Source organism: Schistocerca cancellata, chromosome 9 (assembly GCF_023864275.1).
Source record: "Schistocerca cancellata isolate TAMUIC-IGC-003103 chromosome 9, iqSchCanc2.1, whole genome shotgun sequence".
Classification (NCBI taxonomy): Eukaryota; Metazoa; Arthropoda; class Insecta; order Orthoptera; family Acrididae; genus Schistocerca; species Schistocerca cancellata.
This window is the reverse complement of record NC_064634.1, coordinates 366,632,314-366,655,451: the sequence shown is the minus strand read 5'-3', so window position 1 is coordinate 366,655,451 and position 23,138 is coordinate 366,632,314. Positions and strand designations below refer to the sequence as shown.

The 23,138-nt window shown below is 43.8% G+C and overlaps 1 protein-coding gene across 1 annotated transcript in view; it reads left to right on the top strand.

Moving 5' to 3' along the window:
- The window catches only part of LOC126101420 (coiled-coil domain-containing protein 96-like), a 188,040-nt gene that overhangs the window by 88,691 nt on the left and 76,211 nt on the right, over window positions 1–23,138 (top strand). The window contains exon 5 of the mRNA XM_049912081.1: window positions 9,660–9,893. Within this exon, the coding sequence (XP_049768038.1) occupies window positions 9,660–9,893 (234 nt within the window). The remainder of the gene's footprint in view (window positions 1–9,659; window positions 9,894–23,138) is intronic.

Below are 23,138 nucleotides of genomic sequence, written 5' to 3'. Positions count from 1 at the left end.
TGTCAATTTAATGATATTATTTTGGGAAAGTAATTAATGTATTTGGATTTCAGAAGTGCAATAAAAATACATCATTATTAATGTAAAATTTTGTTTATAAATAAAACAACAGAAGTTAATCAGTAGTGAAAAACACTTCTTTCTGGACAAAACGTGTGTTTCCTCTGATCCACTCAGTGTTTTTTTTAATACATTTCCAGATGACGATATTGTTGCAAAAACAGATGCTGATCATGTGGCACAAATGTTTTGTCCCAATTCTTATTTGAGTATTTTTCAATCATTGGTTGTCGCGGGAGTTTCAGTGTAATTGCGAGATGTATATTGACCGTCAGCTGTTGTACGATTTTGAACTTTATGTAAGTAATAGGTAGTACAAGTTGATAAACCCGATGAATCTTTGTCTGTACTTGAAGGCATAAGTGGACTTACGTCCACATGCCTATACGTCTCGAATAACTTTGTGTTTATCCTATGTCCCTGCTTAAAACGAGAGTGGCCATCATTTTCGTGACTTGAGGTCTGTGATATTGGAGTAGCTTTACCTGCTACAGTCTGTGCATCTGACGTGCTTTGTAACCGATTTTGAGCCAAATTGACTTGTTCACCACTCGCATATCGGGTATGTGCGCAACTAATAATAACATCAGCACGACTCGCACCCATTAACCACATTGAAATATTTTTCTTTTGCCATTTCTTGTGGGTGATTTCGCACATTACTCTGTAAGCTGCTAAAATCGTACGTATGTCCCCATTTCTGGCTTTGAAAGGGAAGTTGTTAAACATACACATTACGCATTCCCAATTCTGCGTTGGTGACAGTGACTTTGGTGATCCCCCATTGTTTTTTTTGTAATCAGCTGTCCCATTGAATTCACTAATGACACATTCACGAATTTCCCTTGTAAGACCCTGACGTACATCACATTAGACAAGACATTGTACTGAGAACCTAAAACCTCATTTACCCTCATAGAATTTTTTCCACTAAGCACCGCTCAACATCAGAAATTCTGTCAATCATATCTCAAGTGCATCATCATACGTCTGTAGACATTTTCAGTGCATTGTACTTAACAGGTCAACGATTCTCTTCTTCCTTCTTTTGTCCTCCTACCTCAGCGGCGTCAAACGACCGCTCACGCTATTTCTCAAGTTCTGTCTAGCGCGACGCCCAACGTCTGCTTGTGATGAAGGAGAAATGTAGAACATGTAAATGTAAAGAAGGACCATTCTACAGAGTATCAGGGCACATGGGAATTTAGGCAAATTAATTAGTGGAAATGATAGCCAAGAACCACCATAGTTTAATTTTCTGTCTTCTTGCATGTGGTATTCTCAGTGTATGGTTATGTATCAGTGGGAAGAAAATTGCCTGGAACTGACAGATAATAATCTGCGGTTGCTTAATTCATCCACTCCGTACATCCTTTGTGTCATTAAGTGTAGGTCAACTTAACACTAGCCTGAAATAATAATTAAATCAAGACCCTAAGCTGTCGACAGGCGTTGATATGCATCAACGGGGGCAGTTGAAAATGTGTGCCCCGACCGGGACTCGAACACGGGATCTCCTGCTTACATGGCAGACACTCTATCCATCTGATCCAACAAGGGCACAGAGGATAGTGCGACTGCAGGGATTTCCCCCCTGAACGCTGCCTGTGAGACCCACATTCCCAACTTCATGTCCACACACTACATTTGTAGTGCCCCCATTTGTAGTGCCCCCTACCCACTACACTCATTACTTGCGGCAGACAATCTTACCGAGTCCTGCAAGAGTTCGGACAATGCGTGTGCATCCAGCACAGAAGAAGAAGGTCGATGGCCGGTTAGCCTTAACATGTCTGAAAGAACAGATACCATCTTTACATAGTTCAGGCTAACCGGCCATTGACCTTCTTCTTCTGTGCTGGATGCGCACGTATTGCCTGAACTCTTACGGAACGCGGTAAGATTGTCTGCGGCGAGTAATGAGTGTAGTGGGCAGTGGCACTACGAATGTAGCGTGTGGGCATTAAGTTGGGAATGTGGATCTCACAGGGAGCGTGCAATGGATAAATCCCTGCAGTCGCACTATCATCTGTCCCGTCGGTAGCGCAGATGGATACAGTGTCTGCCATGTAAGCAGGAGATCCCGGGTTCGAGTCCCGGTCGGGGCACACATTTTCAACTGTCCCCATTGATGTACATCAACGCCTCTCGACAGCTTAGTGCCTTGATTTAATTATCATTTCATTCTAAGAGAGCTGCATGGTCACCAATGGTATCTGTTCCTTCAGACATGTCCGAAAGAACTGATACCATCTTCATATAACACTAGACTATCTGTGAGGCACAGTCAGACGACACACGGCTTTTTGCTCAGGTGAGAGAACTGTCCAACAAGCAGTGCATACACGAGAACAAAGGCTAGTTCAGAAGATGACCTACCTTCTGTTTCAACAGACACTGAGAGTAGTGTGTCTGCAACAGTTCTGGACCATCCTCCATTGTTGCCAGGTTCCCCCTCCCCTTATGATATCATCGTTGCCACTATGCTACAGAGCCAAATTTACTCCACCTCTCTGGCATAAGGCAATAGCTCTATGGATAAAATTGCAGTAAATTCAAAAATGTCAGGATACTCAAAACTGGTGGTAAATTCAAGATGATCCCATTACGCTACAAGGATTCTCCCCCACCCCTTTGACATCACAGTGGAGGTGGAGTATAACCTGGTGGGAAATCCAAAATCGTTCATTATTCTTTCAGTGTAAAATTCAGGAAAAGTTTGTATGCTGTCAGAATCCAAGATGGCTATGTATGGCTGACCTAGGATATAGGGTCAACCTATATGACATCACAGTCCAAAACGGAGATTCAAGATGGTGAACTTGGCTTGCTGGGCAAGCCTTTATGACATCAGAATTCAGGATGGCGATTTAAATTGGCAGCCTGTGAATATTGAACCATCCTAAGTTTAAATTGCAGGAAAATTGAACAGTCATTGGTTTTATTATTATGATACAGTTAACTAGCCCTAAGTTTAAGTCTACTTGTGCTATGTTTAAAAAATTACTCCTTAACCCTCTGACATCAGAGTTTACATAATGGTCAACCTGAGTTTAGAATGAAAGAGCTGACTTTTCTTTAAAATTGTATATCTCATGAATGGTCACTATTGTAAGAGGTAGCACAGGACTGGGAGAGGTTCAAATGGCTCTGAGCACTATGGGACTTAACTTCTGAGGTCATCAGTCCCCTAGAACTTAGAACTACTTAAACCTAAGGACATCAGACACAGCCATGCCCGAGGCAAGATTCGAACCTGCGACCGTAGCGGTCGCGCGGTTCCAGACTGTAGCGCCTAGAACCGCTCGGACACTTCGGCCGGCGACTAGGAGAGGTATGCACTTATATCTTTATTAGTTAAACAAATACCACACTGGAATTATCCTTTGGGAATCCACATATGCCTCTACTGCCCCCAATGCCACAGTCACCTTTGAGGTGACAGTGTGCATTGGGTACCTCTGGATGGCTGAGTCTGATAGAAAACAGCCACTATACCACACTATGTGTCGAGAGATGTCAGCAGGATAGCAACATGTACAGTGACCCATTAGCGTGCTCAAGCAGATTCTAGTATGAACCCAATGTACTACCACAGCAGAGCTGTACTCAGAATTGACCACTGAACACTCCTGCTACCTACACCCTCCAAGATGGCCCTATGAAGTAGTCCAGCTTTTACCTGCACTATATGGGTTTGGAAAGACTGATGCCACATCCTCAACTATTGTCAGTCTCGTAAGGTTCCATATGGGCATAGCCAGTTACATGATTTAGTATTTTAGAACTGTACAGTATCGTATTTTGCTGTGAGCTGCATTTCCTCAGCTGCAGCGACTGCAGCCCAAGCTCCTCGTCCCTGTCTCCTCCAGCGTTCACCCAGCACTGTAATAGTGAGGTATCTTCATTGAGGTGTTGAGGCATGCAGTGCAGTCCAACAGGCTCTTACACAGACTGTTTCTTATGACGATATATACACTCCTGGAAATGGAAAAAAGAACACATTGACACCGGTGTGTCAGACCCACCATACTTGCTCCGGACACTGCGAGAGGGCTGTACAAGCAATGATCACACGCACGGCACAGCGGACACACCAGGAACCGCGGTGTTGGCCGTCGAATGGCGCTAGCTGCGCAGCATTTGTGCACCGCCGCCGTCAGTGTCAGCCAGTTTGCCGTGGCATACGGAGCTCCATCGCAGTCTTTAACACTGGTAGCATGCCGCGACAGCGTGGACGTGAACCGTATGTGCAGTTGACGGACTTTAAGCGAGGGCGTATAGTGGGCATGCGGGAGGCCGGGTGGACGTACCGCCGAATTGCTCAACACGTGGGGCGTGAGGTCTCCACAGTACATCGATGTTGTCGCCAGTGGTCGGCGGAAGGTGCACGTGCCCGTCGACCTGGGACCGGACCGCAGCGACGCACGGATGCACGCCAAGACCGTAGGATCCTACGCAGTGCCGTAGGGGACCGCACCGCCACTTCCCAGCAAATTAGGGACACTGTTGCTCCTGGGGTATCGGCGAGGACCATTCGCAACCGTCTCCAAGAAGCTGGGCTACGGTCCCGCACACCGTTAGGCCGTCTTCCGCTCACGCCCCAACATCGTGCAGCCCGCCTCCAGTGGTGTCGCGACAGGCGTGAATGGAGGGACGAATGGAGACGTGTCGTCTTCAGCGATGAGAGTCGCTTCTGCCTTGGTGCCAATGATGGTCGTATGCGTGTTTGGCCCCGTGCAGGTGAGCGCCACAATCAGGACTGCATACGACCGAGGCACACAGGGCCAACACGCGGCATCATGGTGTGGGGAGCGATCTCCTACACTGGCCGTACACCACTGGTGATCGTCGAGGGGACACTGAATAGTGCACGGTACATCCAAACCGTCATCGAACCCATCGTTCTACCATTCCTAGACCGGCAAGGGAACTTGCTGTTCCAACAGGACAATGCACGTCCGCATGTATCCCGTGCCACCCAATGTGCTCTAGAAGGTGTAAGTCAACTACCCTGCCCAGCAAGATCTCCGGATCTGTCCCCCATTGAGCAAGTTTGGGACTGGATGAAGCGTCGTCTCACGCGGTCTGCACGTCCAGCACGAACGCTGGTCCAACTGAGGCGCCAGGTGGAAATGGCATGGCAAGCCGTTCCACAGGACTACATCCAGCATCTCTACGATCGTGTCCATGGGAGAATAGCAGCCTGCATTGCTGCGAAAGGTGGATATACACTGTACTAGTGGCGACATTGTGCATGCTCTGTTGCCTGTGTCTATGTGCCTGTGGTTCTGTCAGTGTGATCATGTGATGTATCTGACCCCAGGAATGTGTCAATAAAGTTTCCCCTTCCTGGGACAATGAATTCACGGTGTTCTTATTTCAATTTCCAGGAGTGTATATCAATTTTAGAATTGAGAAGTGTGATATTGTGATGCATGAACTAACAAATCCATTATGACCACACACTGATAGGAAGAGGGCTACAGCGTGCCTGGGCTTGTCAACACTCTTTTCGTAAAACATTAATGTGAAAGATTACAGAACACACAGTTGTCACAGATAGCACAATGATTCACATTTTCAGTTGTGAGGAATGTGGGAACAGAAATGTACTAAAGTTACACCTCTATAAGGTTTGTGGGAGCTGTTTCCTGTCTCATAACCATCAGAAATACGACACTAATAATATTCCAATGTAGGAAATCTATTTCCGGCACCTGACATACTTAAGCCTATCAACGTCTTTTTCTATGTAGAGTTCCACATATTTTGATGGTGAAGGGTGAAACCTCAGTGCTACAACTGAAGAGAACCATCAGTGTTCAAGTGAATCACACATTAGAGGATCTTGGAATAATACGATAATTTCACTTATTCATTGGTTTCAGTGCTAGGTTAGACCTGAGTCAATGTTCCTATAAACAGAAAGCGATCTAGTATTCAAGCTGGCATAGTATTTTTTAAGCAATTCCTCAGATAAAGTGTGTTTTACATTGTACATAGGATGTCCTAACATTTCCAGTGGAATTGTAATGTTACTGATTTCGAGGTTGAACATCAGATGGATGTGTGTGAGTCATGGATCTCAATGTCATCATAACTAAGATGAGCATAGATACTTTACAGAAAGACGTCATGAGAGCAGATCTGTGGTATTGCCTTTCTTAGGACAGTGGAAACATTGGGATGGAGATGTGCTGTTCATAATTTCTGTCATTTAGTATTTCTAAAATCACAGTCTGTAACTTGACGGAAACAAAATGAAAGTCTTGTACCCATAAGCGTTACATCTCATGTATGATACTGTTCGCAGTGTATGCGTATTTCAAACCATCTTTTGGTTTTAACCAATGCTTGTGGCAAGGCGCTAGCTTTTCACAGTTTACTTACTAGACAATGACCGTCATCAGTACAAATCTGTCTGACAAATGTTGTGAAAGAAAATTGTTTGATGGAAATAGATTAATGCAAGGCATCAGCGTTTGTGGTACAAACCTAACTGTATGCTCCTGATATTACACTGTCTTTCCAAACAAGAAGAGAGCAATAGATAACTTTTCTCTCTCTCTCTCTCTCTCTCTCTCTCTCTCTCACACACACACACACACACACACACACGCACACGCACGCACACACACACACACACACACAAAATAACTGCCAAGCAAGTTGGAAGAGGAATATGCATATAGCACTGACAGACTCTCACCAGTTCATGTCATTAATTCAGTGTAGCTACAGGTATAAAGCTGAACGACTTGGTTTATACACAAGATACTTGCAAGTATATCAGATATGACAGAGGACCACAACTAGGAAACTAAGAGTTCCACAGACACTTCTAACAAACACCGGTCTTAGCTGCTTTGGTCTGCAGTAGAAATTCCTATAACTTCAGTAGTACTGTACGATGTTTACATGGGATTTCTAAATAATTTCCAAGGAATGCAGCTGTGATTCCTTCAGTGAGACTGTTTGTGCAGTAAGTCTTTTGCCGACCAAGGTTCTGAATGGTGCCGATATCAAGGGTCTGCTGTTATGACTTACACTGAACTCCCAATGACGAGTCTTTCCAAGTTTTTAGAGGTATGTGACATCATATGTTCACACAATTCAAGTGTTTTCTGTTATGATTTTCACTAAATCCCAAATGATGAGTCTTTTCAGGTTTTCAGAGGTATCATTATATGTTTATATAATTCCCTTGAATTGCGGGTGAAGAGCTAATGTCCAATAACACTCCACATACATTCAGATCACACGAATTGTTAACTACTTCAACTTTAGTGCCTCTCGAAGCACTGCAAAACAATTTTAATCATATACCACAGACAGCTAAAATGTTGCTTGTGCAGGAGCTGTTTTATTGATTACAATATAAACTGTCAACAGATGTGACATGAAACAATTGCACATGTACGCTTGGGGGATATTCTTCTAACCTGCAAGTTTGTAGGACATTGAAACATGTTCAACTGTAGTAAAACTGAAATATTTCTGACAATTGTTGTACATAGATTTATTCAAGTTTGTGGAGAGTCTGATTTTATGAAGGCTAGTCTGAAATACTTTGAATGAGTTTAGACTTTAAGTAATTTACATTAATCACGAAAATGGTGAGGAACTGGAACAATTCATGCACGACACAACCGAGACTACATGACATTTAACCTCATAGATTTATATGTAAAGCAAAATTGTAATAAACTGCCCCCAGAAACTGTAACCACTGCACTACATTGCGACAAACTGCTCCAAAACTGTAACAAATTGCCAAAAAATTATAACAAATTGCATCAAAACAGTAACAAATTGCGTCAAAACGATAACAAATTGAATAAAAATGGTAACAATTTGATACAAGAGTTGATCGTTTTGTAAGTCACCTTTGGTAAACGAGGGAATCGGCGAATTACACTACTGGACATTAAAATTGCTACACCAAGAAGAAATGCAGATGATAAACGGGTATCTATTGAACAAATATATTATACTAGAACTGACATGTGTTTACATTTTCATGCAATTTGGGTGCATGGATCCTGAGAAATCAGTTCCCAGAACAATCACCTCTGACCGTAATAACGGCCTTGATACCCCTGGGCATTGAGTCAAACAGAGCTTGGATGGCGTGTACAGGTACAGCTGCCCATTCAGCTTCAACACGATACCACAGATCGTCAAGAGTAGTGACTGGCGTATTGTGACGAGCCAGTTGCTTGGCCACCATCGACCAGACGCTTTCAATTCGTGAGAGATCTGGAGAATGTGCTGACCAGGATAGCAGTCGAACATTTTCTGTATCCAGAAAGGCCCGTACAGGACCTGCAACATGCGATCGTGCATTATCCTGCTGAAACGTAGGGCTTCGTAGGGATCGAATGAAGGATAGAGCCTCGGGTCGTAACACATCTGAAATGTAACGTCCACTGTTCAAAGTGCCGTCAATGCGAACAAGAGGTGACCGAGACGTGTAACCAATGGCACCCCATACCATCATGGCGGGTGATACGCCAGTGTAGCGATGACGAATACACGCTTCCAACGTGCGTTCACCGCGAAGTCACCAAACACGGATGCGACTATCATGATGCTGTAAACAGAACCTGGATTCATCCGAAAAAATGACGTTTTGCCATTCGTGCACCCAGGTTCGTCGATGAGTACACCATCGTAGGCGTTGCGTTACGTATTACCCTCCTGAACCCACCGATTCCATACTCTGCTAACAGTCATTGGATCTCGACCAACGCGAGCAGCAGTGTCGCGATACGATAAACCGAAATCGCGATAGGCTACAATCCGACCTTTATCAAAGTCGGAAACGTGATGGCATGCATTTCTCCTCCTTACACGAGGCATCACAACAACGTTTCACGTCCGCAGCTCGTGGTCGTGCGGTAGCGTTCTCGCTTCCCGCGCCCGGGTTCCCGGGTTCTATTCCCGTCGGGGTCAGGGATTTTCTCTGCCTCGTGATGACTGGGTGTTGTGTGATGTCCTTAGGTTAATTAGGTTTAAGTAGTTCTAAGTTCTAGGGGACTGATGACCATACCTGTGAAGTCCCATAGTGCTCAGAGCCATTTGAACCAACGTTTGTGTATGAGAAATCGGTTGGAAACTTTCCTCATGTCTGCACGTTGTAGGTGTCGCCAACGGCGCCAACCTTGTGTGAATGCTCTGAAAAGCTAATCATTTGCATATCACAGCATCTTCTTCCTGTCGGTTAAATTTCGCGTCTGTAGCACGTCATCTTCGTGGTGTAGCAATTTTAATGGCCAGTAGTGTAGTATGGGAAGGGTATGTAGTGGGGTGGTGGGTGGAGGGAAGATCAAAATTGCAAAGGGATACCAAGAGAAGAGTACTGTAAGCAGGCTAAATTCATGTTGCAGTAAACATTCAGAGATGAACAGGATTGCACAGGTTAGAGTAGCATGGAGAGCCGCATCAAAGCAGTCTTTGGACTGAAGCTAAAAAAAAAGAACATCCGAAAATATTCGGTTTATGATCCTCATCCATATATGTAATTTTCGCTTAAGCGTAAAGACACCCTCTTTATGATTCAGTAGTAATTTACGAGTAATGTACTGTGTTATCAGGAAGAGATCGTGTCTCCTGAGGGGAGTTTGGAGGAAAAGGTGCTAGAAGAGGAAGAGGCGGAGTCAAAGAGTGTGCAGGAGGCGTGGGCGAGGCGGCAGCTGCTGCTGGAAGAATTCGACGCGGTGTATGACGAGGGTCAGCGGTTGCGCATCATGAACATGCTGCTGCATTCCAAGGTGCTGCGGTGCATGCAGCGCCGCCCGAAGGCCAAAACCCACGCATCGTCGGTCTCCGTAAGTCCAGCTCCTCGCGTTCTCTCACTACGTTCTTCTGCACAGCAGGCAGACAGGCAATGCCATTAAAAACGTGACAACTCACTGGTAGCCACTAGACTCCCCTATACCAGTAGTTCACAACTGTTACCACTGGAACTCTACTCTCTCGCTGTTAACCTCCACATACCACTACATGACTGGACCATGTACACTACCTCCGTATGCCTGACACCTCACTGCTAGGCACTCCACTCCACTGCATGGCAGGACGACAATCAGTAACTTTGTTACATCTGATCCTCACTGATATCTGTTTCATTCTCTTCATATACCACATTCACGCCTGACTGCTCGCTCCCAGCTACTAAACTGAACATCACAGCATGTTCACATTCCTGGCCTCTTGAGAACTAGACCTCTCCCTGCTAGCTATTAAAGTCCCCTGCATAGCACGTTAACATCCATTGGTGTTAAAAGTCCGACCACTCATTTTTATCCACTACACACCTGTGCACAGCAGGTTCACATCCAGAACCTTTGGAAGTCTAGACCCTCACTGCTACATTACATTATTCTACATTGCAGACCCATGTCCAGTACCTATGGTAGTCTGAGCCCTTACTGCTTGACACTCCACTCAATCAAACCACAGATCCACAATCAATACTTATAATAAACCGTTCAAAAAATGGTTCAAATGGCTCTGAGCACTATGGGTCTTAACTGCTGAGGTCATCAGTTCCCTAGACCTTAGAACTAAAACCTAACTAACCTAAGGACATCACACACATCCATGCCCGAGGCAGGATTCGAACCTGCGACCGTAGCGATCACGCGGCTCCAGACTGAAGCGCCTAGAACCGCAAGGCCTTCCCGGCCGGCTATGATAGACCGTCTGTTCCCTGCTAGACACTGCATTCCACTGCACAGCAGTTTCATCTACACCACCTTCATTAGTCTGATACTCATTGTTAGAAATTGGGCTTGTGGCGCCGCCTGCCCCTTTACTATCCCATGAAATTGGAATGAAAACTGGGAGATCAACAAATTTTTAAGTTTACAGCACTCTTCATAGAATATAGGTTCCCATGTAAAGTATTATTGGTCAGATTTATATATGTTAGTACGTACCTCTCAATAATTAGTAACTGCACTATGTCAATGTAAACATAATTTGTATTTGAAATACGATCCAACATACATAAACACATCGAAAGCACGGAAAATACAGTTCAGTAGCATCACAAATACCTATAACTGTAAAAGAAGTTATAATATTAGTACGAGGGTCACTCCAAAAGAAATGCACACTATTTTTGTAAAAATACAGTTTTCATTCTGCATGTGTGAAAGTTTTACAGTGTGTAGATACATCCTTCCTGCTTGTTTTCAAACTTAGTTCAACCTGTTCCCGTGAGTGGCGCCGTCACAGCATGGCTTCAAGATGGCTGCTACACTTGACGTTCGTCAGAAGCAACGTACTGTCATTGAATTCCTGTGCTGTGAAAACGAGACAGTGGGAAACATCCACAAGAGGTTGAAAAAGGTGTATGGAGATGCTGCTGTCGATCGCAGTACAGTTAGTCGGTGGGCAAGCAGGTAACGTGATGAAAGCGGGCACGGCAATATTGAGGATTGTCCTCGCAGCGGCAGGCCTCGTACTGCACACACTCCGGGCAATGTACAGAGAGTTAACGAATTGGTGACTGCTGACAGATGCATCACATTGAATGAATTGTCACGCTACGTTGGATAGGGGAAGGAAGTGTTTGCAGAATACTGAAAGTGTTGGCGTTCAAAAAGGTTTGTGCCAGGTGGGTTCCCAGGATGTTGACAGTGGCTCACAAAGAAACAAGAAAAACGGTATGCAGCGAACTTTTGGAACAGTACGAGAATGGTGGAGATGAATTTCTTGGAAGAATTGTGACAGGTGATGAAACATGGCTACATCATTTTTCACCAGAGACGAAAAGGCAATCAATGGAGCGGCATCATGCAAATTCACCCAAGAAAAAAAAATTCAAAACCACACCTTCTGCTGGAAAAGTTGCGGCTACGGTGTTTTTCGATTCCGAAGGAGTCTTGCTTGTGGACATCATGCCAAGTGGAACCACCATAAATTCTGATGCATATGTGACGACACTGAAGAACCTTCAGGCTCGACTGAGCCGTGTTCGACTACATCGGCAAAAGCAGGATGTTTTGCTGTCGCACGACAATGCACGGCCACATGCCAGTCAAAAAACCATGGAAGCGATCACAAAACTCGGATGGACAACGCTGAAACACCCGGCTTATAGTCCTGACCTGGCTCCATCTGACTATCATCTCTTTGGGAAACTGAAAGACTCTCTTCGTGGAACAAGGTTTGAAGATGATGACTCCCTTGTGCTCGCTGCCAAACAGTGGCTCCAACAGGTTGGTCCAGAATTGAACCGTGCGGGTATACAGGCGCTGGTTCCAAGATGGCGTAAGGCAGTTGAGAGGGATGGAAAGTATATGCAGAAATGAAAATATTGCTCCTAAAGGATGTATCTACACACTATAAAACATTTTGAAACGTGTAGAATAAAAGATGGATTTTAAAAAAATAGTGTGCATTTCTTTTGGAGTGACCCTCGTATTAAGAGTATGAAAATATTTCATTTCCTACTAGAACATTTTCTTTCAGAGACACTAATTTAGTTTTTAAGTAGCGTTAAAAGACTGAAAATATTTCGTTCCTTTCAAGGACACTTTCATGCTTAGACAATAATTTATCTTTTGAATAGCATTCTTGAGCGACGATTGTTTATATCTAGTCAAAATGATCTTTCTTTGTATCTTTAGTTGTTCGCTTATGTTATTTGGGCGGGTAGGTTATACTTCAACTGTCAGGGAAGACGCATTGTTGAACAAGCACAAAAGGAACCCTCATGTCATGAAGTATTGTAATTTTGAAAGTAAACCGAAACCAATTCACGGGCACTTGAGCTCATTATGTTTAAAGTCAAGGCTGCAACATAGACTCTCTACTGATCTGTAAATTTCGAACAATCGCAAAGTGCAGGTATGAAATGTCTAACAATTCAGCCACACATTTCTTTACTAAAACTGCTTCTCTACGCATTCTCGAAGATGAAGCACTGTCTAACGAGAAGTCAGTCACCTGAGGTTGGGCGCGCTTCCTACCACATGTGGTATAACACACTTCATGCGGGAAAAACTTCTCATCGTATTCCACTCACAAACCTTCTCTAAAGAACTCAGCCGCATCCCGCTGTGGATGTACGTCTAAGAGAACACGGCTGTGTTGATATCTGTATAGGCTGGTTAACCGAGCCAGTGCAAGGCCCAGTTTTGTAGGTTTCCTACATCATTTGTCAGTTCCTTATACAGGTGTTCTTATTTCACCAAAGGACATTGAGTTGATTCTAGTAACGCTTAACGGTATCTATGTACTGCCCTATCATAAGTCGCCAACTATGAAAAATAGAAGAGTATATTTTTAAAAAATTCTCTGTCTGTATGAAAAAACTTCTATCTCCGTAGTTTCTTTAGTAACAGTCATTAATCATGTTACAACTTTCCTAATAAGCACATATATCACCAGTATTAGACACTGATGTGACAAAAGCCAAGAGGTACCTCCTAATATCTTGACGGACATCCTTTTATCTGGCGTAGTGCAACAACTCGGTGTGGCATGGACTTAACAATTCTTTGGGAGTCCCGTGCAGAAATACTGAACCATGCTGGCACTGTGGCCATTCATAATTGCGAAAGTATTGCCGGTGCAGGATTTTGTGCACGAACTGACCTCTCGATTATGTCCCATAAATGTTCGATGGAATTCGTGTTGGGCGATCTGGGTGGCCAAATCATTCTCTCGAATTGTTCCCCATATTCTTCAAACAAATCACGAACAATTGTGAACCTGTTATCCATATGTTATGGTTATCCATAAAAATTCCATCGTTGTTTGGGAACATGGAGTTCATGAATGGCTGCAAACGGTCTCCAACTAGCCGAACATAACCATTTTTAGTCAGTGATCGGTTCAATTGGACCGGAAGACCCAATCCGTTCCGTGTAAACAAAGGCCAAACCATTATGGAGCCACTATGAGCTTGCACGATAAATTTTTGAGAACTCGTATGCACGGCTTTGTGGGATCTGTGCCACATTCGAACCCTGCCAACAGCTCTTGCCAACTGAAATTGGGACTCATCTGATGAGGCCATGGCTTTGCAGTTGTCTAGGGTCCAATCGACAAGGTCACGTGCCCAGGCGAGGCGCTGCTGGTTATGTTGTGCTGTTGGTCAAGACACTCAAGTTGCCGCCTGCTGCCATAGCCCGTTATCGCCAGATTTCACCGCACTGTATTAACCTATACGTTCGTCGTACATCCCACATTCTTCTCTGCAGTTATTTCACGCAGTGTTGCTTGTCTGTTATCACTGACAACTCTACGCAGTCGACGCTGCTCTTGGTCGTTAAGTGAATGCCGTTGGCAACTTCGTTGTCCGTGGTGAGGGATAATGCCTGAAATTTGGTATTTTTGGCACATTCTTGATGCTGTGAATCCCAGAATATTCCGTAATGGAATGTCCCATGCCTCTAGCTCCACCTATCATTCCGCATTCAGAATCTGTTAATTCCCGTCGTGAGTCCATAATCACGTCGTAAGCCTTTTCACATGACTCACCTGAGTACAAATGACAGCTCCGCCAATGCACTGGCCTTGTATACCTTGCATATGTGACACAACCGCTATATGTATAAGTGCATATCGCTATCCCACGACATTTGTCACTTCAGTGCACTGTACAAATCCTAAGTTTCCCACCCTAAAATTACATAAACCTAAATTTTTCAAACGGGTCACGTACAGAGCTTTACTGATAACTCTACTTACATGAAAATTTCCTGCCGCTACTGTACTGTTTATTAAATATCTGTAATTTTATAATAAGTTTTCCAGCAAAGCGTATACAACAAGTAGAGTCGCGTAGGGCGTTAAACGCCCATTGCTTCGGGAAATTATACCATGTAGGAAGGCACGTAATTTTGTTGCATGTTTAGTCCTGTTACTTCTTGTAGTGACTGAGATGTTGAAGCAAGAATGGTTTTTGAAAATAAAACGAAACACTTTTCCTGACATTAAAAGTGAAGCACCCAGAAGGTATGGTCGGATGTCAGTGGAAGTTGGTGCATGTACACGCCATCGGCGGGTATGTAAATTATTAGAGTTGTAGATGTGTGTGCCAGGTAGAACGGCCACCAGAGATCATTACTCATGTTTGCCGGCCGCGGTGGTCTAGCGGTTCTGGGCGCTCGGTCCGGAGCCGCGCGGCTGCTACGGTCGCAGGTTCGAATCCTGCCTCGGGCATGGATGTGTGTGATGTCCTTGGGTTAGTTAGGTTTAAGTAGTTCTAAGTTCTAGGGGACTGATGACCACAGATGTTAAGTCCCATAGTGCTCAGAGCCATTTGAACCATTTTGAACCATTACTCATGTTTGTATTTAATGCAGTTTCTAGGACTCGTGGGTTATATTATGGAACGAGAACTGCGTGAGATGTTGTGTGATCGCTGTGGAGGACACAGAGAAACCGCATACTGGTGTGTGGCAGCGTTATCAGCATTATCAGAATTTGAAAGGGGCCTCATTTGGCCGACTGGTCGAATCGTGCAGTATCCAGATTTGTGGGGCATTCGTACGTGCGTAATCCGATGCTGAACTGCAGGGGAACGTGACAGTAGGCATAGTCCTCGTTAGGGTTCCGGTGGACGTCATCTCTACACTGTAGGGTAATATGTGGTCCTATGGGATAACATGTTACACTTTTGTCCTCTTAGGCTGACGAAATATGTTCTTCCAATTTGAGAACGTCGTCTTACGTAGCTGTTAAATGTGGGATATCCCGCTGTGCGCGTTCTCGTTTTATGAATGTGCGGGTGAACGATTGTTCTTTGGGCGTCGCGGCTTGATTGTGTCTTGGAGGCCAAGGAGCAAAGGAGGACGTGTTAGAATGTAACCGATTAAAAAGAGTTGAAAGTTGGTTACTCAAAAATGTCACTCATGGACTGAATGAACTTGATAGCAGATGTCAAAGCAAGCCATGTGCAGGGTATTTCAACCTTTTGGCTCAAATTGGAACTGGTGGTAGTGGGCTCACAACCAGTTATATTGAGACAGGGAGCCAATGGTCGGAAATGGACATTTATTGTGCACGGATATACACAGTGTATAACACGTAAGAACGCAGCTCATAGTGATTGTTCAAACCGACGACTGACAGTCTCAGTGGACGTACTGCACCAGCACGTGCAGTTCTGGCGCACTCTCGCAAAGATGTCGGGTGTCTGCCGTACACTGGAACAGAATTAACCAAAATCACCTAATAGGACCTCATTTGCTGCCTCCCCATTTGACTGGTCCGCGTTACCTGGTTTTCCTGCGAGATGCGTTGCCACAGTTCCTGGAGACTGTACCCCTTTTTGTCCGCGAAACGGAATGGCTTCTACACGATTCGATGTTAATGTTGCGAGCACCAGAACTTCCATCGTTGGACTGGAAGGAGATGTTCTATCCCATGGCCACCGCGATCGCCGGATCTCACACTTCTGCATTTCATCCTCTGGGATTACGTCAAGACATTGGTGTACGAAACTTCCATAGAAAATGATGAAGAACTGCTTGCTAGGGTCCAAGTTGCCTGTTTCTTGGTACGACAGACACCAGGGATCTTTCAAAGAGTGCGGTAGAACTTCATGCGCCGTTGCCATGCATGCATTGAGACTGGCAGTTGTTACTCTGAACAGTTATTATGAGCTACGCTGTTGTTATGCTATGTTTGCTACGCATGTCCATAGCACAATGAATATGCATTTCCGACCATTGGTTTCCTGTCTCAATATAATCTGTTGTTGGCCCATTATCACATATTTCAGTTTGACGCAAAAAGTTTGAGAGACCCTGTGAATGTTGTAATTTGTCATTGAGCTACGAAGATAGATAGATCTGTTCAACTGTTATTGTAATCGAAACTGTAAAAGGATAATATTGGGCGTCGAATACGAAAGAGTTGACGCTAAATTGTTTACGTCATCTTGTACCTTGGTCAGATTAAAGCTCTCATTTAGCTCACACGCACAACAATAAGGTGAAGAAGTCCAAAAACACGGCTCTGTGACACTACATGGTAGGATAACGAAAGCGATGAACTACAAAAACTGCGACCGTAATGTATCAACGAGGTAGAGCGGGCATACATACATCTGGGTGAAAGATTGTTCATGAGGTGCAAAGTTTCTGTTGACCCACCACTATAAAATACCTCAACGTTTGTGGATGGATCGTCCTATTATGTACCAAGCACACTGTAACATCATTGCATCTGCACCTGCTAGCAGAGAACATGTAATGGACTCGCTGAGACATTCTGTATCATCCCGCCCAATTGGTCACATGCTAGAAGAAGCCGGACTAGGAAAATACCGTTCTAAGTGTAGGCTGAAGTTGACACTACGACAAAAACGGCTACCTTTGGTGGGGGCCGTCGCCGGGAAACATAGACTGCTGATGTATAGCATCGCACTGTGTTCAGCGATGAATCGTGGGTCTGCACTACCCAGATTACCATCGTCGGCGACTTTGGCGGCAACATGGGGAAAGATCCCATTCTTCCAGTGTTTTGGAGACGCACAGTAGTGTTACTCTTGGGGTCATAGTCTGGGGAGCCATAGAGCATGACTTCAGGCCGTGGCTGGCAGTGACTGAGGGAACTCTGACGGCACAGTTGTATATCACGAGCATCTTGTGTCCCTCTCATGTTACAATATCGCGATGACATTTTCCAACAGGACTATACTCATTCACACAACAGCATGTGTCTCTATGAACTACTTACGTGATGTTTAGGCAAAATGTCCAGATCCGTCGTCCATGTATCACGTGTGGGACCAGCTAGGGCGTCAATTCCATCTCAGTGCCAGTTTCCGGAATATGAAGGATAGTTACAATAGTTGTGGGCCAGCTTGCCTCAGGAGATGATACAACAGCTTTCTGACACTCTTCCCAACTGAATCAGTGCATTAATCCAGGCCAGAGGGAGTGCTACGTCGTAGTGAGAAGTGTTTGCATGGTGCCGTGTAGATAATATTACATAACCTTCCAACCCATGAAGTTTCATACCGTTTCCTCTTCCCCCTGTGGGCGTTTCATTCTTTTTGTCAGGCATTGTTCTTTTCAAACGATATTCCAGTTATCTTGAAGAGACGAGTGCAGTGTTATAACGCTGTTTAAAGCCAGCGTTGAAATTTGTCACAAACGTAGTTGGGAATTGAACTAGAAGTGAAAGACATGTTCCAAGACTTTCTGTTCTTTACTTTGTTGCACAAAAGCTCTTCACCTAAAACGTAAATGCATACACAGATTTAAAATAGTTTGCCTAAGTCCAAGTTAGCGTGCACTTCCATTTACATCAACCGTAGCTACAACATACCTGTGTCACTTAAAGAAGGGCCACAAGGATATACGTATTATAATAGTAGTATAACCATGTATTTATGTATATTTATATTTACAAGTGGCAAGGGTCTTATCGACTATACGCCTTTCCTTCCGTTGAGTGCACTGATTGTCCATTCAGTGTTCATCCAAGTTGTGACCCACCGGATGTCATCTCTCCACCTACTTCTGAGTCTTCCTCTTCGTCTCGTTCCCTCTATTGTCCTTCCGAATGCTATTTTAGGTAGTCTGTTTGCTTTCATTCTTGCTTTATGGCCTGCCCAATTCAACCTTCTCTTCTTTAGTACATCTACGATGTTACGGTGTTCGTACAACTCTCGTACTTCTTCATTTTTCCTTATCCTCCATGTTTTCTTCATCATATACTACACCAAAAATTTTTCTTAGTATTTTTCTTTCAAATATCAACAGTTTTTCTTCATCTTTCTTTCTAAATGGTAATGCTTCACAACCGTGTAATGTTACTGGTGTAATGACCGACTGACAGAAGCGGATTTTTAAGTTAGTGCTAAGTGATCTTTTCTGTAAGACTCTGATAAAACTAAAGAGTGTTTTGTTCACTGTTGCTAGTCGGGCATCTACTTCTAAACCCATTCCATTATTGTTGCTAAACAGACTCCCTAAGTACTTTAAGCGGTCAACTGTTTTGATAGTGAAACCATCTGCAGCTAAAGGTGCATAGCTTTGGTTTTTCTTACTTACGACCAGACATTCCGTCTTTTCTTCATTAACAGGTAATCCTGCTTTCTCAGCAATTTTTTAATAATTTTGCATCATCTTGCTTAATTCTGTTTTGGAACTACTTATTAATGCCACATCAGCTGCTTAGGCAAGTCTAATACTGTTCATCTCCTGCATTTGGATCCTTTGTGGATTAATTTTACTAAATTATCTGTCGATTTTCTCTAAGACGAAGTTAAAAGAAATAGGTGACATGGCGCTTTCTTGTCTCAGTCCAGTGAACACCTTAAAATTTTCTATTTCTCCTACAGGTGTCTTGATACAGGGTGTCTTGATATGTATGTATTAGCATAACCATTCAATTGTTGTTGTTGTTGTTGTTGTTGTCTTCAGTCCTGAGACTGGTTTGATGCAGCTCTCCATACTACTCTATCCTGTGCAAGGTTCTTCATCTCCCAGTACCTACTGCAACCTACATTCTTCTGAATCTGCTTAGTGTATTCATCTCTTGGTCTCCCTCTACGATTTTTACCCTCAACGCTGCCCTCCAATGCTAAATTTGTGATCCCTTGATGCCTCAGAACATGTCCTACCAACCGGTCCCTTCTTCTTGTCAAGTTGTGCCACAAACTCCTCTTCTCCCCAATTCTATTCAATACCTCCTCATTAGTTATGTGATCTACCCATCTAATCTTCAGCATTCTTCTGTAGCACCACATTTCCAAAGCTTCTATTCTCTTCTTGTCCAAACTATTTATCGTCCATATTTCACTTCCATACATGGCTACACTCCATACAAATACTTTCAGAAACGACTTCCGACACTTAAATCTATACTCGATGTTAACAAATTTCTCTTCTTCAGAAACGCTTTCCTTGCCATTGCCGGTCTACATTTTATATCCTCTCTACTTCGACCATCATCCGTTATTTAGCTCCCCAAATAGCAAAACTCCTTTACTACTTTAAGTGTCTCATTTCCTGATCTAATTCCCTCAGCATCACCCGACTTAATTCGACTAAATTCCATTATCCTCGTTTTGCTTTTGTTGATGTTCATCTTATATCCTCCTTTCAAGACACTGTCCATTCCGTTCAACTGCTCTTCCAAGTTCTTTGCTGTCTCTGACAGAATTACAATGTCATCGGCGAAACTCAACGTTTTTATTTCTTCTCCATGGACTTTAATACCTACTCCGAATTTTTCTTTTGTTTCCTTTACTGCTTGCTCAATATACAGATTGAATAACATCGGGGATAGGAAACAACCCTGTCACACTCCCTTCCCTACCGCTGCTTCCGTTTCATGCCCCTCGACTCTTATAACAGCCATCTGGTTTCTACACAAATTGTAAATAGCCTTTCGCTTCCTGTATTTTACCCTTGCCACCTTTAGAATTTGAAATTGTCAAAAGCTTTCTCTAAGTCTACAAATGCTAGAAATGTAGGTTTGCCTTTCCTTAATCTATTTTCTAAGGTAAGTTCAAATGGTTCAAATGGCTCTGAGCACTATGGGACTTAACATCTATGGTCATCAGTCCCCTAGAACGTAGAACTAATTAAACCTAACTAACCTAAGGACATCACACAACACCCAGTTAAGGTAAGTCGTAGGGCCAGTATTGCCTCACGTGCTCCAACATTTCTATGGAATCCAAACTGATCTTCGCCGAGGTCGGCTTCTACCAGTTTTTCCATTCGTCTGTAAAGAATTCGCGTTAGTATTTTGAAGCTGTGAATTATTAAACTGATAGTTCGGTAATTTTCACATCTGTCAACACCTGCTTTCTTTGGGATTGGAATTATTATATTCTTCTTAAAGTCTGAGGGTATTTCGCCTGTCTCATACGTCTTGCTCACCAGATGGTTGAGTTTTGTCATGACTGGATCTCCCAATGCCGTCAGTAGTTCTAATGGAGTGTTGTCTACTCCCGGGGCCTTATTTCGACTCAGGTCTTTCAGTGCTCTGTCAAACTCTTCACGCAGTATCGTATCTCCCATTTCATCTTCATCTACATCCTCTTCCATTTCCGTAATATTGTCCTCAAGTACATCGCCCCTGTATAGACCCTCTATATACTCCTTCCACCTTTCTGCTTTCCCTTCTTTGCTTAGAACTGGGTTTCCATCTGAGCTCTTGATATTCATACAAGTGACTCTCTTTTCTCCAAAGCTCTCTTTAATTTTACTGTAGGCAGTATCTATCTTACCCCTAGTGAGATAAGCCTCTACATCTTTACATTTGTCCTCTAGCCATCCCTGCTTAGCCATTTTGCACTTCCTGTCGATCTCATTTTTGAGACGTTTGTATTCCCTTTTGCCTGCTTCATTTACTGCGTTTTTATGTTTTCTCCTTTCATCAATTAAATTCAATATTTCTTCTGTTACCCAAGGATTTCTACTAGCCCTCGTCTTTTTACCTACTTGATCCTCTGCTGCCTTCACTACTTCATCCCTCAGCACTACCCATTCTTCTTCTACTGTATTTCTTTCCCCCATTCCTGTCAATTGTTCCCTTATGCTGTCCCTGAAACTTCGTACAACCTCTGGTTTAGTCAGTTTATCCAGGTCCCATCTCCTTAAATTCCCACCTTTTTGCAGTTTCTTCAGTTTTAATCTACAGTTCATAACCAATAGATTGTGGTCAGAGTCCACATCTGCCCCTGGAAATGTCTTACAATTTAAAACCTGGTTCCTAAACCTCTGTCTTACCATTATATAATCTACCTGATACCTTTTAGTATGTCCAGGATTATTCCATGTATACAACCTTCTTTCATGATTCTTGAACCAAGTGTTAGCTATGATTAAGTTATGCTCTGTGCAAAATTCTACCAGATGGCTTCCTCTTTCATTTCTCTCCCCCAATCCATATTCACCCACTATGTTTCCTTCTCTCCCTTTTCCTACTCTCTAATTCCAGTCACCCATGACTATTAAATTTTCGTCTCCCTTCACTACCCGAATTATTTCTTTTATTTCAGCATACATTTCATCAATTTCTTCATCATCTGCAGAGCTAGTTGGCATATAAACTTGTACTACTGTAGTAGGCATGGACTTCGTGTCTATCTTGGCCACAATAATGCGTTCACTATGCTGTTGGTATTAGCTTACCCGCACTCCTATTTTTTATTCATTATTAAACCTACTCGTGCATTCACCTGACCAAAAGTCGTGTTCCTCCTGCCACAGAACTTCACTAATTCCCACTATATCTAACTTCAGCCTTTCCATTTCCCTTTTTAAATTTTCTAACCTACCTGCCCGATTAAGGGATCTGACATTCCACGCTCCGATCCGTAGAACGCCAGTTTTCTTTCTCCTGATAACGACGTCCTCTTGAGTAGTCCCCGCCCGGAGAACCGAATGGGGGACTATTTTACCTCCGGAATATTTTACCCAAGAGGACGCCATCATCATTTAACCATACAGTAAAGCTGCATGCCCTTGGGAACAATTACGGCTGTAGTTTCCCCCTGCTTTCAGCCGTTCGCAGTACCAGCACAGCAATGCTGTTTTGGTTAGTGTTGCAAGGCCAGATCAGTCATTCATCCAGACTGTTTCCCCTGCAACTACTGAAAAGGCTGCTGCCCCTCTTCAGGAACCACACGTTTGTCTGGCCTCTCAACAGATACCCCTCCGTTGTGGTTGCACCTGCGGTACGGCTATCTGTATCGCTGAGGCACGCAAGCCTCCTCACCAACGGCAAGGTCCATGGTTCATGGGGGTAGGAAACCATTCAATATTGCTATATATAACGATGGAGCTTTGGTTGAGAGCCCTGCAGAGTGCCGAGAGGAGACACCTCTACGAGAAGTCAGGATAGTTGTTGGGAACCTGTGTAACATCTGCGGCGCTAGTAAAGTGTTATTCGAGTTCAGTCATTTATTCACAATGTTTACAAGTAATCGTTCTTCCTCACCGGCTACGGCTGTAGATAAGCTACAGCTGCATGTTGGATTCTAGTTGACGTTTGTCCAGGCAGCTCAGCAGCTACACGCCCAGGAGAATACGTCAGCGACACTGACGCCATGGTTGATTGCCAGCGAGCAGGCATACCTGTTT